The sequence below is a fragment of the Macrotis lagotis genome, chromosome 1 (genome assembly GCF_037893015.1).
Source record: "Macrotis lagotis isolate mMagLag1 chromosome 1, bilby.v1.9.chrom.fasta, whole genome shotgun sequence".
NCBI lineage: Eukaryota > Metazoa > Chordata > Mammalia > Peramelemorphia > Peramelidae > Macrotis > Macrotis lagotis.
The window spans coordinates 182,517,425-182,538,175 of NC_133658.1; the positions used below are offsets into that span (position 1 = coordinate 182,517,425).

Sequence of the window (20,751 nt, forward strand, 5' to 3'; positions counted from 1 at the left end):
CACATGATTCCAACCAAATCTGCCCCATTACTAGTCTACCCAATAAAACAATTAATAAAACTATTTAAAATTCAAGCACTATCATATTAATAATACTATTCAGCTAAAAGTATTCAAAATGAATGTCTGACCATGACTATTACTCCTTTAATAGGGTGAAACAATTAACCATAGACTAATCAGATTAGGAGATCTTCATGCTGTTATCACATTAAAATCTCCAAAAGATCTGTACTCTGTTAGGGTATCTAGTATTAAAGTTTGGAGGTTTTCTTGCAAAAGGCTTAAAAAGACATGTTTGTGTTAGGTAACAATATTAGGTAGCCACATTTATTTGTCTTTTTTTAAACAATCTCTTATTAATACCACTTATATAACAAGGGTTGTGAAAATAATAATTATCTGTAGATTGGTTTTGCTTTTTGGTGGGGGAAGAGAGAAAGTAGAGGGTTAATTTGTGCTTTGTATAGCTAAATGGCTGTTAACAACAATCACTCAGAATAAAATAGTAATTGACTATTTGTCATTTTAAAAAACAATATTAGGTATATGATGATGTCAATCTTATCCTTGAGATAAATAAGGAAAATAATTGGGCAAATTCAAATTGTACTTTTTTTGCAGCTCCCCCCCATCATTGAAATCAATTAATGCATAAATGTTGGATATGACATCAGCTATGCTTTTTATTACCTTATGTGACCTTGGGAAAGTCTATCTGTGTCCATCTATAAAATGAAAGGGTTAAGCTAGATAACTACTTAGGTCCCTTCCACCTTTAAATATAGTGTTCCTAAATCCTGAGATGCTGTGTGTGTGTGTGTGTGTGTGTGTGTGTGAGTGTGTGTATTTGTTTTTGGTTTTTTTGGGAGGGGGGTTGGTAAAGAGAGGTTATTTGTTTTATTTTACTTTGAATGAATGTTAAGATATGCTTCAAAAATTATTTCTTTTCATCTTTTCAGACTATTGTTAGAGGCCACAAACCCTGCAAGGAAACTGCAATCAATGGTTTACTAGAAGAATTTGATAATATCTCTGTAACTCGTTCAAATTCTCTAAGGAAAGAAAGTCCTCCTACTTATCATCAGGGTGCCTCCAACCATGTCCAGGGACATTCAGAAGAAAATGGTTTTGTCCCGTTTTCTCAGTATTCAAGTGAATCTGAAACTAATGCTGACTACATGATGGAACAGTACAGTGAGAATGTTCCATATGAAGATGAATTTGATCAATTTTGTAGAGACAGATATGCTAAACAAAATGGCCATGCAGTGAAAGTGAAATCGGCTGAACCCTATTATACTGATATACAACTTTTGAAGTCAGATGTTTACAAATTTCCTTCAGATTATCATTCCCATGGAGAAGTGTCAAGTAAGTCAAGTGAATATGTTGGCTACAGATGGGAATATCAAAGAATTTCAACTGCATCACCTCTAGATTACAGAGAGCCTTTTCAATCAACTACACCCAGAGTTGTCAGGCCCAAAGAATGCTCAAAAGAAAGCCTGATGTACCGTGAAAAGGAATGGAGATCCAGCATGGATGATTGCGAGAGAATGACGAAGACTTCCTACAAGTGTCAGATCAGTCCTCAGGCACCCATGCGGCAGAGATCAAGATCAGGTTCTGGCCTTCAGGAACCTCCCATGCTACATGGAGCAAGTGCATTTAAATCACTCCCACAAGGATTCTCATACAACTCTTATACCTACCCTCGTATCTCAGAAACCACTATGTGCATTCCAAAGGTAAGTTTGATAGCCATCCCTCTCTAAAGTCTTCTGAACACAGTTTGTGTAGAAAGTGTTTGCCAAATTAAATATTAGTTATTTAAGATGAACTTAGAAATATGGTAACAATATGAATCTTTCCCCCCCTAATTATGTAAAACAACAAGAACAGCAATAAAACAATGATAGGAGGATAGATTTCACCAGAGCCATTGACCTTTTAAATAAGGAATATTATTAGAATTTGACTTTCTCACACAATTGCAGTGGTCTAACAACCAATAGAACACATTACCCCTAGTCCTGTGTTCTTTTTTTTCTTTTTTAGGTTTTTGCAAGGAAAACTGGGTTAATTGGCTTGCCCAAGGTCACACAGCTAGGTAATTATAAGTGTCTGAGGTCAGATTTGAACTCAGGTACTCCTGACTCCAGGCCTGGGGCTCTATCCACTGCGGCACCTAGCCGCCCCTTAGTCCTGTGTTCTTGACCTAACTAAGGTATTCTATTATTTTTTAAGTATGATAGATATCCCCCACCAAGAGACTGAGAGGGACATTCTTTATTATACCTAGAGAAGACATTTCTCTTTCTTCCTTTTTCTAGCAAAATAAAACAATGTGCTTAAATACTGAGATTTTGCCATACCATATCACAGGTCAACAGAAGACTGAACCTATAGAAACAGCCTTCAAGGCATTTAAAAAAAACTTTGTGTAGCTGCAAGATTGCAAAAAACAAAAGTTGCATTTAAAACAAATGCTTCTCTAATTTGAGAACAATAAAGTATGGGTGCCAAAAGGCACATGTCTTTATTTGAGAGAAAGGATGACATGTCTGCTGTTAAAATGTTTATTAGATTTAAAGAAATTAGACCCTTAGAAAGACAAAAAATAATGCTTATGTGTTTAGAATTCTGTTGCTAAGAAAATTAAAATAAAAACAAAAACCTCTAGAAATAGGACAGAATTTGCTGCTATCGTAATAAAGATCATAACTGTTTGGTTTTCCTTTATTGAAAAATGCTAAGAAAAAAAGATAAAGAAAATGCTAAAGGAAAACCAAAGAAGTAGATGATTCTTCTACTTGTAATGAGATGAATTAACAAATTGATTTTGATTTTTTTTCCAAGTCACTAGAAACTCAAATGTGCAAATTGGCATTTTTTTTTAGATTTTTCTTTTAGGTTTTTTAGGCAAGGCAAATGGTGTTAAGTGGCTTGCCCAAGGCCACACAGCTAGGTAATTAAGTGTCTGAGGCCAGGTTTGAACTCAGGTACTCCTGACTAGGGCCGGTGCTCTATCCAGTGTGCCACCTAACCACCCCTGGCATCATGTTTTTAAAATCAGTTTGCAATTTTAAAAGATCTCATTTTGTCTTATTATGTGATGGAACTAGCCTTGGTTGAGTGGTCCACATCAATGCCTTGAAAACAAATCTCTCAATGTGCTTGGAATTCTTTCTTTCACAATGGCTCCATACTACTCTCCATCCCCCAGGAGATGCAGCCATACTTGCCCCAGAATAATGTTCAACACTATTTTATCAAGATATTTGGACTTCCCTACGCAACTTAATCTTAACATGTGCTATGCAGAATATGCACAATATTTCTCAGGAAACCTTTCTTTCTTCCTAACATCATTATTTCTCCTTTTCAATCACCCCAGTTTACAACTTTGGTATCATCACCCAGTCCTCCCCTTCCTTCACTCCTTGTGTACAGTCAGCCACCAACTCTTGTTAATTCTACTTCCACAACCACCTCACAGCTTTTCTCTCCATTCACAAAGCAACAAACCTTTGAAGCAGCTCTCTAATTTGTCACCCTTCTCTCTTAATTGATCCTCTGTGTAAATGCCAAATTGATATTTCTAAAAAAACATCCCTGTCCTTATTACTTTCCTACTCAAAAATCTCTCTTGCAATGAAGTTAAAATACTTTGTTATTTTTTAAACCCTTCTTACAATCAGGTTTCAGTCTCCTTATGTTTATTGAATTCTCTTCTTTCCCCCCCCCCCCCGGTTTTTGCAAGGCAGTGGAGTTAAGTGGCTTGCCCAAAGTCACACAGCTAGGTAATTATTAAGTGTCTAAGGATAGATTTGAACTTGGGTCCTTCGACTCCAGGGCCAGTGCTCTATCCACTACACCACCTAACAACCCTGCTTAATTCCTGTATATAAGCCCTGTATATTCCACCCAAACTGATCCAGTCACTATTTCCTGTGTAAGATTTCCTCTTGACTTTGAACAAGCTGCACTTCATGCCTGAAATACATTCCTTCCTTATCTTCATCCATTAGATTCCATAATTTCTTTCAAAGCTCAGCTAAAGTGCTGAATCTTAAAGGAAGCCAGTAGTAAATACCTCAGTTTTTAGTATCTTCCATAATAATAATTATTTTATATAGTATTAATTGTGTTTTTATTATATATATATATATATATAATATGTATTAGATATTTAATCTTCTATGTGCATGAAAGATCATATTATTTTCCTCTGATAGAATATCAGCTCTTCAAGAACAGGGACTGTTTCATTTTTGTGTTTGTATCCCAGTGACTAGTTCAGAATCTGGACCATAATGAGCACATGATAGTTTGTTGAATTTATGGGAAGATTGGCTAGAATTATAACTAACATTAAAATTTGTAAAAATTTATCTTTCCAGAGGGGTTTTCCTAATTATCTAAAGTGACCATGTGACTATTACTGTCAAAGGTCACATTTCATAACTGGATGCTAGGCAATACCTTTCATTCATAGTTTTCTCAAAGTCCTTTGAAAGCCCAGGTTTGCCTGTAATATGGGAGGGCTAAGGTTAATATATTTTCTCCACATATATAGCTAGAAATTCATTCATTTGAAGAAATATCATTCAATAGGTAGAGAAGGGAATAGCCCAGAGGAGAGTCCACTGGTGAAGACACACTGATGGACCATAGAATGGCCAATGGTCCCCAAACCCCAGCAGGATAAGATAGACTTGGCAGGAAGGCAAAGTGGGCCAGAACAGAAGGGCATCATGGCGATGAGACACTAGCTGTGTGAGTATGGACAAATCACTTAAACCTTGTTCAATTAATAAATGTCCAATCCTGGATCTGATCTCAGATCTTTCAACTCTAGGTTAATCACTCTCTCCAATGTCTTTTCTTCCTTCCTTCCTTTCCTTTCAATTCCCCTTGTGATGGAAAGTTCATAGTCTAGGTCAAGAAAATCAGCTTCCCTAATTGGAGGCATATTTATTTGATGTAGTCAACCCTATCTGAACCCTTACTAGGTATATCTCTCTAGAAATTACTCCCAAATCTAGTTCTCCAGATCTGGTCTTTATGAACCCCAGATATGAATTCCCAATTGCATTTGGGACACATCTTTACCTGGTACCTCAAGTTCAACATAATCAAATATTACTTTATTATCTTTTCTCCCCAAACCTGCTTTTCTTCTGTGTTAATTATTTCTGTCAGTAGTACTATACTATTATTTGTAATATATACCATATTCAAAGACTTATAAATCATTGCTGATTTTTCCCTTTTCTATATTTTATCACAAATCTGGTAACTTCTGACAGTTCCACCTAAACAAATCTGTTCCTGACACCTCATAATTTTATTTCTATCCCCTTTATACCACCCCTCATTTCTACCAACCTAGACCACTACACTAGCCTTGTAACAAGGTTTTCTTTTATGCCTCTATTTTCATCCCCCTTTTCATTTTTTCTATCTTTATATTCTATCACTACCAGACTAATTTTCTCCTGCATAGCTATGGTCACGCTCAGTCATTTCACTCCTATCTGGTTCTTCAATGACCTCATTTGAGGTTTTCTTGGCAAACATATTGGAGTGGTTTGTATCATTTCCTTCTCCAGCTCATTTTACAGATAGGGAAACTGAGGCAAACAAGTTTAAATGACTTGCCCAGGATCACAGAGTTAGAAAGTATCTGAGGCAAGATTTGAACTTGGGGAAGATGAGTCTTCCTGACTCTACAGGCTCAGCAGTGATAGACTAATAATAATAATAATAGTAATAATAATAATAATAATGATGATGATGATGATGATGATAGCAATAAAGTGGTGACTTATTGGTCACATTACTCCTCTGTTCAAAAATCTTCCTAAACTCCGTTTTCTCATAAAGTTCAAACTCCTTTTGTCCCCCAAGCATTCAAGGCCCTCCCCAGTCTGGCACCAACTTCATCTTCCAACCTTATTTGTCATCACTTTCTTCCACATTATTCAGTTTCCCAGCTAAATTACATGATTTAGTTAAACCTATCATAGGCTTTTCCACCTTCATGTCATTGCTCCTTCAGTTGTTCTCCTTTCTCTTCATCTGCTGACTTCCTGTCTATCTTTAAAAATCTTCTACAGAAAGACTTTCCTTTTTGACTGCTAATATGCCCCCAGCATTGTACCATTAATTAATCCTCTTCAATTCCACAAGCATTTATCTATTATGGTACAAGACACTTTGTTAGGTGAGTATCGTGTATTATATGCAGTATTGTGTATTATATATTCTTTGTGTCTTAATCTTTTTAAGTTCATCTAAATCAGGTATTATCAAACTTTTTGATCTCAGGATTTCTTTTATACTTTTAGAAATTATTGAGTATTTTTAATTGCTTCATCTGTTTTATTAAAAAATATTTTATTGACCCTCCCAAAGTGCTTACCTCACAGACTACATTTAAAGATGTCAAGGACGTACAGAGGTATTCAGACCATTACTTTCAGAATTGCTAGTCTAAATTGTAAGCTCCATGAGGGCCAGGACTATCACACCTAAAAAAAAAAGTTTCCCCTAATCAACCAACAAGCATTAAGAATCTGCTGTGTGTAAGAAGCTAAGCAAGCCAAAGGGAATAGGAATGCAATGAATGTAATAATCCCTGTACAAGAAATTAACATTCTAATAAGAAAAATACATCTCTAAACCACAGATGGAGAATACATGCAACTATCTTGTTAAAAATATGGTATTTTGTGAAGGGGGAGCACTAGAAATGTTCTGAGTGCTCTGTACACAGTGGGAAGCCAATAAACCTCTACTAGTAGGGGTGTTCATATAGAGAATGGGTCATTACTTGTACAAATGGATTTGAGGTGAGCAGGGAATTCTATATCGAATTGTGATAAGCAAGAAGAATTGATAAAACACAAATAATTAGTCAGGTTACTCAGGAACAAGTATAGGTTGTTAAAAAAAGTGGGTGACTTATCTGATCCTTAATTTCTTTTTATGTAGAATTAAATATAATATACACTATCTCAGGAGCTCTTCTGAAGATGGGGTTTTGTAAACATTATAGTAATATAGATTGTTATTCAAGAAGAGAATCTGGTCCTTTAACTTTTCTACTTCATCAATAACAGTAGAATCAAACTGAAATACAGAAAGATCCTTGTGGCCCCCAAATTGACATTATCTGTATTTTGTTAAACATTTCCCAGTTACATTTTTTCTGATTTCCTTTGACACATCTTGGGAATCTACCACTGGATACAGATTAAGGAAAATGAATCTAAATGGTCCTGTAACTCTTACTATATAGGTGACCCCTATCAAGTCATGAAAAATTTCTATGAGCTTCATTTTTCCCTTTATAATAGGAATAATAAATGACCGAACACTTAACTCAAGTATCTATATCAAATGAGAAGTGAGTGTCAGTTATTATTCTTACCACTATTATCTCACTCTCATCTTTTTCAAAGGAAATCAGATAGAAGCAATCCTGAGACAAATATCTATCTTTTTATTATTCTTTTATAGGTTAAATTAAAAAATATATTATGCCATATTATTCTCAGATTGGATCTTTCAAAGGATTAACAACTATGAGTGTTGAGCTAGAAAGAACTTTATAGATTAGGTCCTCCATTTGCATCTACCTTCATTCACCTACCTTTACAGATAGGTAAACAGAAGCTTAGAGAATGACTTTTCCACAGTCATGCACTTAGTGTCAGAAGTATGATCTGAACAGTTATCTTCAGATAATGGATTTCAGATCCAGCATATTTTCTTACTGTTGCCATTTAGCAGTTGGGAATGTCCATCTGCACTACTATACATTTTTCATCTCTTAAAGCATATTTTTATATGTTATTTTATTGTCATGACTCCCAACTCAGTTTTAGTCCTGCTATGAGGAAGATTCTCTCATTACTCTAGGACTCTTGTTCTCATTACTCTAGGACTCTTGTTGCCTTTTCCTGCCCCTCAAGGGTATTTAGCACTCAGGAGTTTGTGGATGATTAAACAATATCACTACCATCTTATTCACTATTGCCCATGAACAAGGCAGCAATGGAAATCATCAAAAGGTGTCCTCTCTCTTAACCTTCATCCACAGGTTTAGTTATTTAGAACACCAAATATATTCTTGAGTGGTATAAACAACATGTTAAATTTTGTCTGTGATTAACTAGTCAGACATTACGGGAGATGGCGCCCTTCACAAACCCTTCCTGGCTGTGTTCCTCCATGTAATCTCCTTTTACCATCCTTCTCCTTGAAGGAAGAGCCTTACACAACTTTAATAACCTGATAATAGTGATGACTCATGGTCCTAAGCAGCAGTCAAAATTCAGACTCATCAGCAACCCCAAAAACTCAACAGCATTTTTCTATCCACAGAAAATTGCAGGAGAATTTTGTTTTCAAAGGCATATTAGCTATGTGATGATCTAATCACATAAGAATCTCATCCTGCATCTGATGTGCTTCTATTTGGGACTACATGAAAATTATAAATAAAAAGAAGTAAAAAATTTAGCATTTTAAGATGTCTAGTTTTTATGTTTCTTTAAATTTAGGTTCATTAAAACAAAATATCTAAATAGATTATTTAGTTCTATTTTCTGTTCTTTTTTGATATACTTCAGAGATTTTATTTGCATATGAACTAATACATCTCTTCCCTAGATGCCGTTGTTCTTTTTAAACAAAATTTGATTTCTGCTATTATACGAAGTTTTCTTTTCTGTCATCTGTGTTAAAAATAAAATGAATCTAAAGTGGCATGATCTCTGCCCCTCAAAGTGGCATGATCTCTGCCCCTCTAATGAAGGGCCTTCTTGTTGAAATGGTCACAGGCATGTTTGGATAATATTCGGAGTTGGTGAACCAACCCACTAAGCAGGCAAAGCACATCCTAGATTGGCCTGGTGCTTTGATGGATTTCATGTCAGATCATCTTATGCTCTGTTGACCTGCTCTCAAATAGAATCTGGATTTTGTGAGTTTGAAGCATCCCCTCTGGGACATGATTTAATATAACAATACAAAAGGAAAAATGACCAAACACCCCTTTCTTAACCTAGTAATTACCCCTCCATTCACTCATTCCTTCATACAGGTCATTCCCTACACATATATTGGTAAGTTCCCATAAGGAACAATGTCTTTAACCTATTTTGTGTTCTATTATTAACTATATTATGCTTTATTATAAATAAAATATACAAATAGGATAGTTAGAATCAAAATAATCACTGTATACCTGTAATTTTAGGAGCAGAACTTAATTCTGTTTTCCCCTGGCTTATGCTACTTCGCTAGTAGTAAATCATGAGCTTGTAGACAACTCATTTCTACCCACAGAAAGTACATTGTGGCAGGAATAATGCTTAATGACCCAGGCTTCTAAAATTAAATGTCAGACCAAAGTGAGTGGAGTCCTTTTATCATCTGTCCATCAGTTTCTGAGATTTGTGAACATTGTACAGAAGCAAAGGGAGCAATGATGCAAAATTGGAACATCCAGGCAAGGAAATGAGTATAAGTAGTTTTGAGAGAACTATCGATAAACCACAGGACCTTGCTCCCAGTGTCTAATTTTCAAACAATGAGTTTGGGCCATTATACTGAGAATATAACCAGAGATGGGGCAGACATTAATTTTTATCAGAGACAGTATGCATAACTCAGCAAGCAGGAAAAATGGCATACACTGGCAAATTTTTTTCACACAATGGGTTTAGCTCCACAGCTACAAACTCAAGGACACTACTTGTAAAGCAGATGGTCACATGTTAGCCTTTTGAGTTACAGTCACTTAAGGAAGACACCATTGACAGGCATTATCCCAGCAGCCTAGAAGAGCTATTGCATACTTCATAGAGTTAGATACAAACCCTGTATCTCATTGAATTAAAATTTATACATTTTCCTGAAGTCCCAGAAAGTAACTTCTTCTAGAGAAACAAAGCCAATAGTTGCCATTGTTGTTCTAAAAATGTGTTATTTTCTTTTGCAAAGACTGGATTTTCCAACACTGTTTTCCTTTTGTGTGATATAATGATATGTTGATCCAACCAAGAGCCCATGGTAGAGGTCGTTACAAACATCACAACTTTTTTATTCCTTTGCAATAAACATTAATGTTATTTTAATAACCTGACCCAAAAGCAGTCTCTAAACATCTCATTCAAGAATTGAAAAGTCACCGCCCTTTTTTAGAGTATTGTTGTAAATGAGATGAACCTTTTCCCATTATTCTAGAAAGCTAAGGGCTTCAGTTCTTCCCCTTGAGAGCATAGACTCTCCCCTGAACCCCATCCATGGCCAAGCAGTGTTTTGCCACAAACTCCTTGTCACTGTGCAAAAGCCCATGATGACAAATTGATGCTGCGGCAGATTTCGCCCCCCCCCATTTCATTCTTGCCTGTTCTCCCCCCCCCCTTTTTGCAGCTTTAGCATAAAATGGTCAAATGATGTTCTACTGCAGAATTCAATTTCACAGTTCAGTTAGGTCCTTGATTACACTGCCAAATTCAGATTAATGTGCATTTAACGTACATGGATCAGGGGACTCTTGGCTGACAGCCAGCAGTAATAGTAGCAATTGATGGCTGTGGAGAGTTTTAAGCCCCGTCCACCCCAGCGCACCGATGGTGAAATTGATTGATTAAATGAATTCATTGCTATAATTATTTGTAATTGTGATACATCATGAGCCTGTGTCTAACCCTCTCCTTGGAGATGTTGCAGCCATTGTCGGGGTGTATTTCTGTTGTGTTGTTAACCAGGGATTATTCATTTCCAGCTCATGCAGAGGTTTTTTGTGTGCACCTCATTCTTAGTTGGTGAAAGGATTTTAATAGAGACATGAAAGAGCAAAGCCTCTTGCTTCCTAACACCAAGACTTCATTTATTTGGAATAGGAAAAAGTTGCTGGAAAAGCTAAAAGGGAATCATTAACTGGAAATAGGCATATACTGTTCACTGTTTCAAACAGGAAATGAAATCATGCTTGCACAAAACTGCCTGGTTTTTTTTTTGAACCTCCCATGGAGATCATTTCTTCCCAGACTGTAACAATTTTTAGTTGGAAGTAATAATTTTTTTGTACTATTGAAATTGAATTTTTTTTGTCTAGGTCAGTTTTCTTAAACCACATTTAGGATCTGCTGCATTGACAGACCTGATATTCTCTCATAGACACTATGACAAAGTAATTCAAAAGACCAGTTCCAGGCTAGCGGCATTTTCCCCTTTTAATATGTTAAATATGTAATAATAGATAATATGGAAAATATTTATTATATGCATTCATTTTATATTAATAGAGGATTGATTTTTTCCATTTTTTTCAACAATTTTCCAGACCCTCTTTGTCTCAAACCTCAATAGTTGTATTTTGGGACGCTTTGTCTTTGAATTTCAATACTCTTAACTAGCATTTGATAAAATGAGTTCTTGAAGCACTGGTCCTAGGTAATGACCTAAGATTTCATAAATTAGATTAGTCTTCTTTTAATGCCTTGGAAACAAAGATGTCCCTTAAAAATAGATTTTCCAAAATTCAAAGTTTATTTCTAAGAAACCATATGATCATTAGATTAAAAGAAGTATTTGTGGTTCTTAATCTGAACCAAATGATTTTCAAAGTCCCTTTAGTTCAAAATTTATGGAAAAATAAAGTTGCATAGAGGAAATAGTACTAGACTTGGAATCAGAAAGACTTGAGTTTGAATTCTTGTGATCAGGAACAAGTCACTTAATGTCTTTGAACTAGTCTTGGTTTCCTCAACTAAGAAACATTTAAAATTATTTGCAAATTTGAAAGCACCATATTTGTGGTTGAGGTATTTCAGTCATATCAGATTCTTCATGTCCCCATTTAGTTTTCTTGGCAAAGATACTGGAGTGGTTTGCCATTTCCTTCTCTAGCTCATTTTATAGATATGGAAACTGAGGCAAACATGACTTACCTAGGGTCACACAACCAATAAATTTGTAAGGCTAAATTTGAACTTCGATAAGCCTTACTGATTTCATCCACTTCACTCCACCCAACTGCCCTAAGGCATCATATAAATATTGGTGTTATTGGGATTGGAATGATCCTCATGATATTCTTTGTCATAGTAGATAAATAACCAGCCTCAAAAGCAGGATTTCAGTAGAATTACTGAGAGGTCCTGGCTTGGCTGTGTAACCCTATGTAATAAAAGTAGCTTAACCTCTCAGTTTTCTAGGCATATAACTAAAACTTGAAGTTACAAAAAAGAGGCCAATGGGCAAGAGTAAAGTTTTCTTACAAGGAGCTCCTTTTTCCAGTGAAATCACAGGTCTAGTCCCTAAACCTATCCCTATTTCTTTTATATATGGCTATTCTCCTTCAAGAGTTGACTTTAGGAATTTAGGGTAGATGATGACCATTTTAAATCTATGTGAATTATTCCCAAAAGCAGATAAAAGGAAATATTTATTTTTTGCAAGCCAGTTATCACTTGGGGAATAGCTTATATTACATGTGTATTTGAGACCAGATCCTGTGAATGACTTAGCTATTCTCAGTAATACAATGATCCAAGGTAATTCCAAAGGGGGGCAGGGGGGGAAATGATAGTGTCTGAATACAGACTGAAACATAATATTTTCACTTTCTTTTTTCTTATTTTGTTTTGATAAATATCAACATTTGTTTTTACATGTACCTGGGGGAAATGAAAATTTTTTGAGAGTAAAGGCAGAAGGAGGAAGAAAAGTTAATTGAGAAGAAGTGGCATTTGAATTAATCTTTAAAGCAGGTGTGCCCTCCTTGGTGGCCCTCAAAGCTTCATTCTATTATCAAATTTTATTATTCTATTCATTGTAAATACAGGTCATATATGTGACCCTTGACAAGTTTTTGTTGGGTGAAGTGACCCAGAAGAATTAAAAAGTTGAATATCCATGATATAAAGAATGTATAGGGGGTGGCTAGGTGGCACAGTGGATAGAGCACTGGCCTTGGAGTCAGGAGTACCTGAGTTCAAATCCAGCCTCAGACACTTAATAATTACCTAGCTGTGTGGCCTTGGGCAAGCCACTTAACCCCACTGCCTTGCAAAAACAAACAAACAAAAAGAATGTGTAGGAGCTCAAGAAGTGCAGGTAGAGAGGCAAGGTATTCTGAATGTAAGAAATGTTCAGTTGTTTCAGTTGTGTCTGACTCTTCATGAGCTCATTTGGGGTTTTCTGGTCAGACAGACAATATCTAGTCAGATATTATCTAGACAAATAATACAGATAGACTGTATTAAGTGACTTGCTCAGGGTCACAAAGCTAGTATGTTTCTAAGGGCAGATTTGAGGAAGGTGAGTCTTCCTGACTTTAGGTCTAGTGCCCTATCTATTGTGACATCTAGATACCCCAGAAAACATTTAAACAATATCACAGAAACATGATAGTGTATTGAGCAATTGAGCAAAGGTTGGGTTTTTTTTTTGCATTTGGACTGAATTGTAGATTATGTTGAAGGGGTAAAATTGGAGAAATAGAATGAGACCAATATTTTGAATTCTAGAGAAAGGAATTTAAAATTTACTTGGAAGAAAGTACTGAAGATTTTTGTTAAAAGAAGTGACATATCATATCTATGATTAAGATTATTTTGATGGTATTCTGTTAAGGGAAATGATGAACAGAATGCTCCCATTAAAACCTTACATAAGCAGATGCAATGGGAAGTATACTTTATACAAAATAACAGTAATATTGCAGGACAATCTGCTGTGAATAACCTACCTCTTCTAAGTAATGCTGTGACCCAAGAAAACTCTGGACTTATGATAAAGAATGCTATACATCCCAAATATAGAGTTGATGGTATCTGAATACAAACTGAAGCATTTTTATATTTTATTTTTTTTGAAGTTTCTTTGTGCTGTGTTTTGGGGTTGTTGTTTTTTGTTTTGTTTTGTGACTTTTTGTTTAAGTGACTTTCCCATTGTCACACAGCTAAGTAAAGTGTCTGAGGTCAAAGTTGAACTCAGGTTTTCCTGACTCCAGAACTGGTGTTCTATTCACTACATCACCTGGCTGCCCCTGGTTTCTCTCTCTCTCTCTCTCTCTCTCTCTCTCTCTCTCTTTTTTTAAGTTTTTGCAAGGCAAATGGGGTTAAGTGGCTTGCCCAAGGCCACACAGCTAGGTAATTATTAAGTGTCTGAGACCGGATTTGAAACCAGGTACTCCTGACTCCAAGGCCGGTGCTTTATCCACTACGCCACCTAGCCACCTCTCTCTCTCTCTCTCTCTCTCTCTCTCTCTCTCTCTCTTTTTGAGGGGTTGTATGTTAACTTTTTTTTATAATGACTATTATGATAATGTTTTTCATTACTACACATTTTTAACCTATACCAAGTAACATACTTTCTCAATGAGAGGAAGTTGTATAGGAGGAAGGGAGAGAAAATCTGTAACTCATTTTTGGAAATGAATGTTGAACCATGCTTTTTGCATGTAATGCGGGGAAAATAAGACTTTTTGAACTTGAAAGTGGTATATTTTTGATGGTAAAATCAAATGTGTGATCATCTTTGTGATTAAGGTGGGGAGTGAAAGAGTATTTCATGGAAGATGAGTTGGACTGAGGAACTGAATAGTTAGGATATTTGAGGGAAAATTATTATGTGTGTTGAAGTCCCCTAAAAATTAGGGAGGAGAGGCAAATATCAAACACTGAAGGAAGAAAAGGAATGGTTTTAGGGACTGGGGTGGTTATGTAAACAACCCATTAGCAAATTGTAATAAAATTTTTCTGTTATTCTGTTTTTCTGAATAGTGTTCTTATTCCACCTATTGAACATGTCTTTTAAATTTAAGTTGTGCTGGGTCTATTTTCTGATATGCTCATCTATATTTTCTTTCTGACCAAGTGGTTTGTAGAATATTTCAAAGCCACACCTGTTTTTCAGTCCATTGAACTTTCCCATTTTCCCAAATGTTTTCCACCATAATTCACTCTAAAGACAACCTGACACTGATATAGCTTCTTAATAAATAGTGGTATTTGTTTTCTCCCTCCCCATTTATCTAGCATGTTTCTTTTAAATAAGATAAACCCTCAGAAACTTGTAGAGGACATTCTAATCAATACTTAATGACCTTAAATATTTAACATTAGAACTCAATGGCAAATTTAGTATTAACAGTAGCATTTGTTATGTATCCACTATTTGTATTTCATATCCAATTCATGCAAAATAAAGTAGACAGTTAGATTATGTCCCTTATATAATATAAAAAGAAAAATGTAACTTCCTTGAGGATAGGGAATATTTTGTTTTGGTGTTTGTATCCCCACCAACTAGTAGAGTGGAATAATTCTGAAGAGAAGTCAAGTTTTCTACAGAGAAAAATGAGGATTTTTAGGAACTCTAAACAACTTATTTTTTTAAAAAGACATGCATGGGAATGGAAATAATAATGTTGCTTCTTATTATAGTGAGCATCATATTTGTACCTAGCTATGTGACCTTAGGTAAATTACTTAACCCCTTTGCCTTGCAACGCCCCCCCCCAAAAAAACCCTATATGTGTATGGTATATACCTATAATTTCATCAATAGAAGGGACTTCTGATGAGGAAACTCTTGCTACCAATACAGATCTCCAAATTATGTGTGACATACAATCTATGAACTTGGCGTTTTTAAAAATCCCCATACAATTGTCTTCCTTTGTAATCCTGGGCATTTTATATTTATATTTAAAATTCTGAAGAGTCCATAGTCTTCATCAGAGTACCAAAGACATCCATGACATACAAAAGTTAAGACGTTTTAGTATTACTCAGATCAGTGAGAGGTTGAAAGTCATCATCAGGGTCATATAGTAAATATATGTCAGAGACAGAAATTGAATCCAGGTCATTCTGGCAGGGAGACTAGCTTGATATGCACTATGCTACATTATTTTTTTTGCTTCATGCATAGTAAATAGAAAGTAAATATTTTATTTGAATTGAATTGGATTATGACTAGAGGAATTCAGAACAGAACTTCCCTGGAATGCAGCCATTATAAAGTCCCTTTTATGGGTAAAGAATGTCTAATTATAAAAATTATTTTAGGGGAAAGTATAGTCATTTAGCTATTATTAGTCACAAGTATAGTCATTTAGCTATTATTAGTCACTCAAACTTTTAATAAGTCTGTAGAATTTTCTAGGAAACAAATAGTGAGGTCCAAAATAAATGAGAACAAAACAAACATTTTGATGATAGAAGAGATGTGAACCATAGATCCCTATTCAGCCTAGACAGGTGAGACACAATATGAGTAGAGGGTTCTGAACAGTAAGTGAGGTAGACTCTAGGTTCTAGTTACCCACCCAAAGAAGAGAAAGAAGTAAGGTAGCAGAATCCAGAAACTCTACAACCTTATGGGAAGTCAGTGAAGATAGCTATCCATATAGTGTGATTCTAGGACACTGTAGTACACATGCTCCCTAAGGCTTTCAATTCCTCTAGCAATACGAAGTCTTTCATTTCAGAGACAAAGCCCAAAATTTAAATTATCAAAGGAGAGCTCACATATTTAGTGAAATCTATACTAAGTGACTAATAATTCTTAAGGCATGATAATAATGTGTACATAACTCATCCTGATATTAGATCCTGGGAGGAGGAAAGGAAAACAAGGGGGGTACCAAAGAAAGTCTTTCCCTTTACTTTTTTACTCAGTTTAGGAACAATAACATTCCTCATTCAACCAATGTTAGGAATTGATTAGCTCTTATTGATATTGATACGAAGACAACCAATGAAGTCTCTTATTCTTTGCTTCCCCAGATGGATTATGATCGAGCCCAGATAGCTATTAGCCCCATCGGGTCTGGATCTGACACTTATTACCGTGGCCCAGGCAAACTACCTCAAAGTCAGAACAAATTTATTCAAGCTTCGGGTGGCTACCCACATTCTTCTGAGTTTTTCAATGCTACTCAATTGTGCCCATCTGATTTCCAGATCAGTTCTCAGTACATGGCCTCAGCCTCCTACCCAAGTTCTCCAAGTGCTTATCCCCCACCAAGTTGGGGTTCATCTTCAGACCAACAGTCCTCCAGGGTGTCTCATGAGCAGTTCAGGGCTACTCTGCAACTTGTGGTTAGCCCTGGTGACCCTCAAGAATATCTTGATAACTTCATTAAAATTGGAGAAGGCTCAACTGGAATAGTTTGCATTGCTACCGAGAAACACACAGGAAGACAGGTTGCAGTCAAGAAAATGGACCTCAGGAAACAACAGCGGCGTGAGCTGCTTTTTAATGAGGTAAATCATGTGCCTTGGGAAATTTCTATTATTTTTTTCAAAAGATTGGTCTACTGATAAGAGTCCTGTGATCACATGGATGTTCTGGTTGACCAATTTTTGAAGCTGTGTTAAATGTAGCTGGAAAGGGAGGAGATGGAAAAATCAATATTCTTAATATTCTTTAGACACCTTTGTATGAGGAGTGCATAGAATGTGGGGGTATTCTCTAATGAAGCCACATAATCAGGGAAGATGAGAGACTTTCGAGTGTATTTACAGTGAGAGCATTGGATTGGGGCTGAGACCTCAGACCATTTAATCCAGTTCCCTTGTTTAACAGAGGAGGAAACTAAAGTTGAGGGGTTAAGGACTTTGTCCCAGGTCACACAGAGAGTAAAGCAACTAAATAGGGCAAAAATTGCTTATTGCTTATTGTTGGCTTTTCAAAATCCCCACACAATTGTCTTCCTTTGTAATCCTGGGTATTTTATGTTTTCATTTAAAATTATGAGGAGTCCATAATCTTCACCGGAGTACCAAAGACAACCAAGACATACAAAAACAATAATACAAAACAATAAGATTGCTTCAACTCTCTATCCACTACAGCAGATCCCAGCTTGGCTTCAATACTTGGGGGGACTTGAGTGGTTTTCATTTTTCCTTTCTCAGTCTTCTTTTTCTTAACAAAATCAATAATTTTTGTTTTCCATGAAAGAATACTCTTTGTGAATGAGAAAGCTGAGATTTCTTAGCTGTAAAGTCATTTGTTCACAATGATGGGAAATTGTTGATGATTAGCTCTGGGTTTTCATGGAGTCTGTAGAAGAGTATTTTGACAGATATACTCCTATTAAGTAAACTTATTTAGTGTTTAAATGTCACTCAAAGATCCTAGTTAATTTATTTTCCCCCATCTAATACAGGACCTTGACAATCAATATGTAATCTTTAAGTCATTCTTGTTAATGCCCTATCTAGAGGCATGCTATATCATTGAAAGTATTACTTGAACTATTAATAGCAACAATTATAATTCTAAAACCTACATTACCCAAGTCCCAGAAGCTATTAACCTCTTTACCCCTTCTCTTTTTTAAGGACTTTCTCAAAAAATTCTTGGGAGATTAATTGATCAAGTATCAGAAGCTATAAAATTTCAGACAGTCATATAGTGAAATACATGACTTGTCTTTTAAAAAAATCTATGGAATCTTATTTGATTCATTAAGAATCTTCTTTGTATACCATTAATATGCTCATTACCACCCCCAGTTTCCAAGGGGAATAATCAAGTTTACCACCTGATTGATAAACTGTTCAAACCACATTACTATTTTTATAATTAGTCCAAGAAGTATGACAACGATTCTTTTAAACCAATCACAAGATATTTTCTATATGACATCATCTACTTTTCATCCAATAGTTCCCACATTACACATTCTTTTTGATTGTTTAAAAACTTGTCCACATATTAAAAAGATTTTTTTAAAGAAAAGTTCCTTAATATTCAACTTATGGTGTTAACTAATTGATTAGGGTAAGAATCGAATACTATTCTTAACACATACATGTTTTAAAAGTCTAATAGGTTAATAGTCAGAACAACTCTGGTGTGTGACACCAGTGGCATTTATAAAGCCTTAGTTGGATATGACTTAGTGGATGAGTCCTAGAGAATCTCCTGATATACAAAGAAGTTTTGTTATTTGCCGAGGTTAATACAGCAAGTAGATGAGAGGTTCTCTTGGCCCGATTCAATACCATGTTCATTGTTCCAGGATATTTCTTTACCAAATAACAGTCAAATTATATTATTTTCTTTTGTACAGGTTGTGATAATGAGAGATTACCACCATGAAAATGTGGTTGACATGTACAATAGTTACCTTGTTGATGATGAGCTGTGGGTTGTTATGGAATTCCTGGAAGGTGGGGCTTTGACTGATATAGTAACTAACACAAGGTAAGTTTTTTTTCATACCTAGAGATTCCTGGAAGACTTGTTTTCATGCACTTCCTTTCTCTCACAGGTGACTAATGTGATTCTTAGACCATTCTTGTTAATGTTTTAATTTAATTGTAAGGAATTCATAGTTAGGCATTGTATCTTACAATCATACTACCCCCCCCCACATATAATATCCAAGGAATAAATCCCCATTTAAATTTCTATTGAATTAAAGTTAAAATGGTTTTGCAAATGATAAATTCTCAGTGATAAATATTATAAGACCACATTATATTATTTTTTACTCAATCAACATTGATTCACTTAGTACATGCCTTCTTTGTACTGTGAATTTTATTGTAAAGTGGTAGGAATGTCAAGAGAGAAAAAAATAGTCCCTGCCCTCAGGAAGATTATATTTTAATGAGGGGGAAATGACATATAAATAAATAGCTATATGTATATGTATCATGTAGCTACATATACATATATATATATATATATGTATATATATATTCAGAGTAGTTAGTGGATACTTGGGGTGACTCTTGGGGTGACTCTAGAAGTTTAGGGAGCAAGTATGACTTTCTCAAGTAGCATCTTCTTTAAAGAACCTAAGGAAAACTAAGAGGCAGAATTAAGTAGTATTCCAAGCATGGAGGAAGTTTATTAATACAGTGTGCTTTAAGAAATTGAACAGGGATGTCAGACAAAGAGACATTTTACATTCTATTTCAGATAAAAAAATGGCAGTTATAAAACCAGTCATAGAATATAGTTTAGTTAACATATAAGAAATATATTTTTGTTTTGTTTTGAAATAACCTTGAAAGATTAAGAAGTATTTTTACATCTTGTGGCTTGTGACTCTTGCCTCCTTTCATAAATGAAAGTGGATCCACAAGAGTAAGCCTCTGTGAGGAGAAGGTAGAGAAGCTTGTGAAGATGGAACTGTTTGTAGATCACTGATGAAGCACAAAATTATGAACTGCTACATGTTGATGCTCTGTCATTTTACAATTTGGGTTACCCAGCAAAGAAAATGATATTAAAGTGAATGAGGATATCCACTAATTTTCACTGCAATTTCAGCTGGTAGGATTTTGTCTTTAGGGGAGTTCTAGCATATGGCTAGATACAGACAGGCAATTCTCTTCATTCCTGAGACAATGTGCTCTGCAATTACCTGAGAACAGATCATAAAGATAATAGTTCAAAGGGGAATTTGTTCATGTGGCAACACAAGAAATCTTTCCAAATTTATTTCCAAGGAAACATTTTTCTTCCTTAAAAATTACTTCATTTCTTATGATTAAATCATGGAAATGTTACCAGTTGACTGCTAATCTTTCTCATCCTCCTGATATAACATAGTGGTTCTATCTCTTGGCCTTCTAATTTTCCTTTTAGTAGGAGGAGACAGTTAAGAATTACACTAGAATGTCTCTGGAATGAACAAAACTATAAACTGTGGTTATACAATAGAGGAAGTTAAGAATTTTGATAAATATT

The 20,751-nt window shown here is 35.3% G+C and overlaps 1 protein-coding gene across 3 annotated transcripts in view; it reads left to right on the forward strand.

Moving 5' to 3' along the window:
- PAK5 (p21 (RAC1) activated kinase 5) overlaps nucleotides 1–20,751 on the forward strand; it is a 152,228-nt gene that overhangs the window by 118,704 nt on the left and 12,773 nt on the right. For all 3 annotated transcript variants that reach the window (XM_074209458.1, XM_074209459.1, XM_074209457.1), the window contains exons 4-6: nucleotides 963–1,751; nucleotides 16,824–17,303; nucleotides 19,121–19,254. In XM_074209458.1, the coding sequence (XP_074065559.1) occupies nucleotides 963–1,751; nucleotides 16,824–17,303; nucleotides 19,121–19,254 (1,403 nt within the window). The remainder of the gene's footprint in view (nucleotides 1–962; nucleotides 1,752–16,823; nucleotides 17,304–19,120; nucleotides 19,255–20,751) is intronic.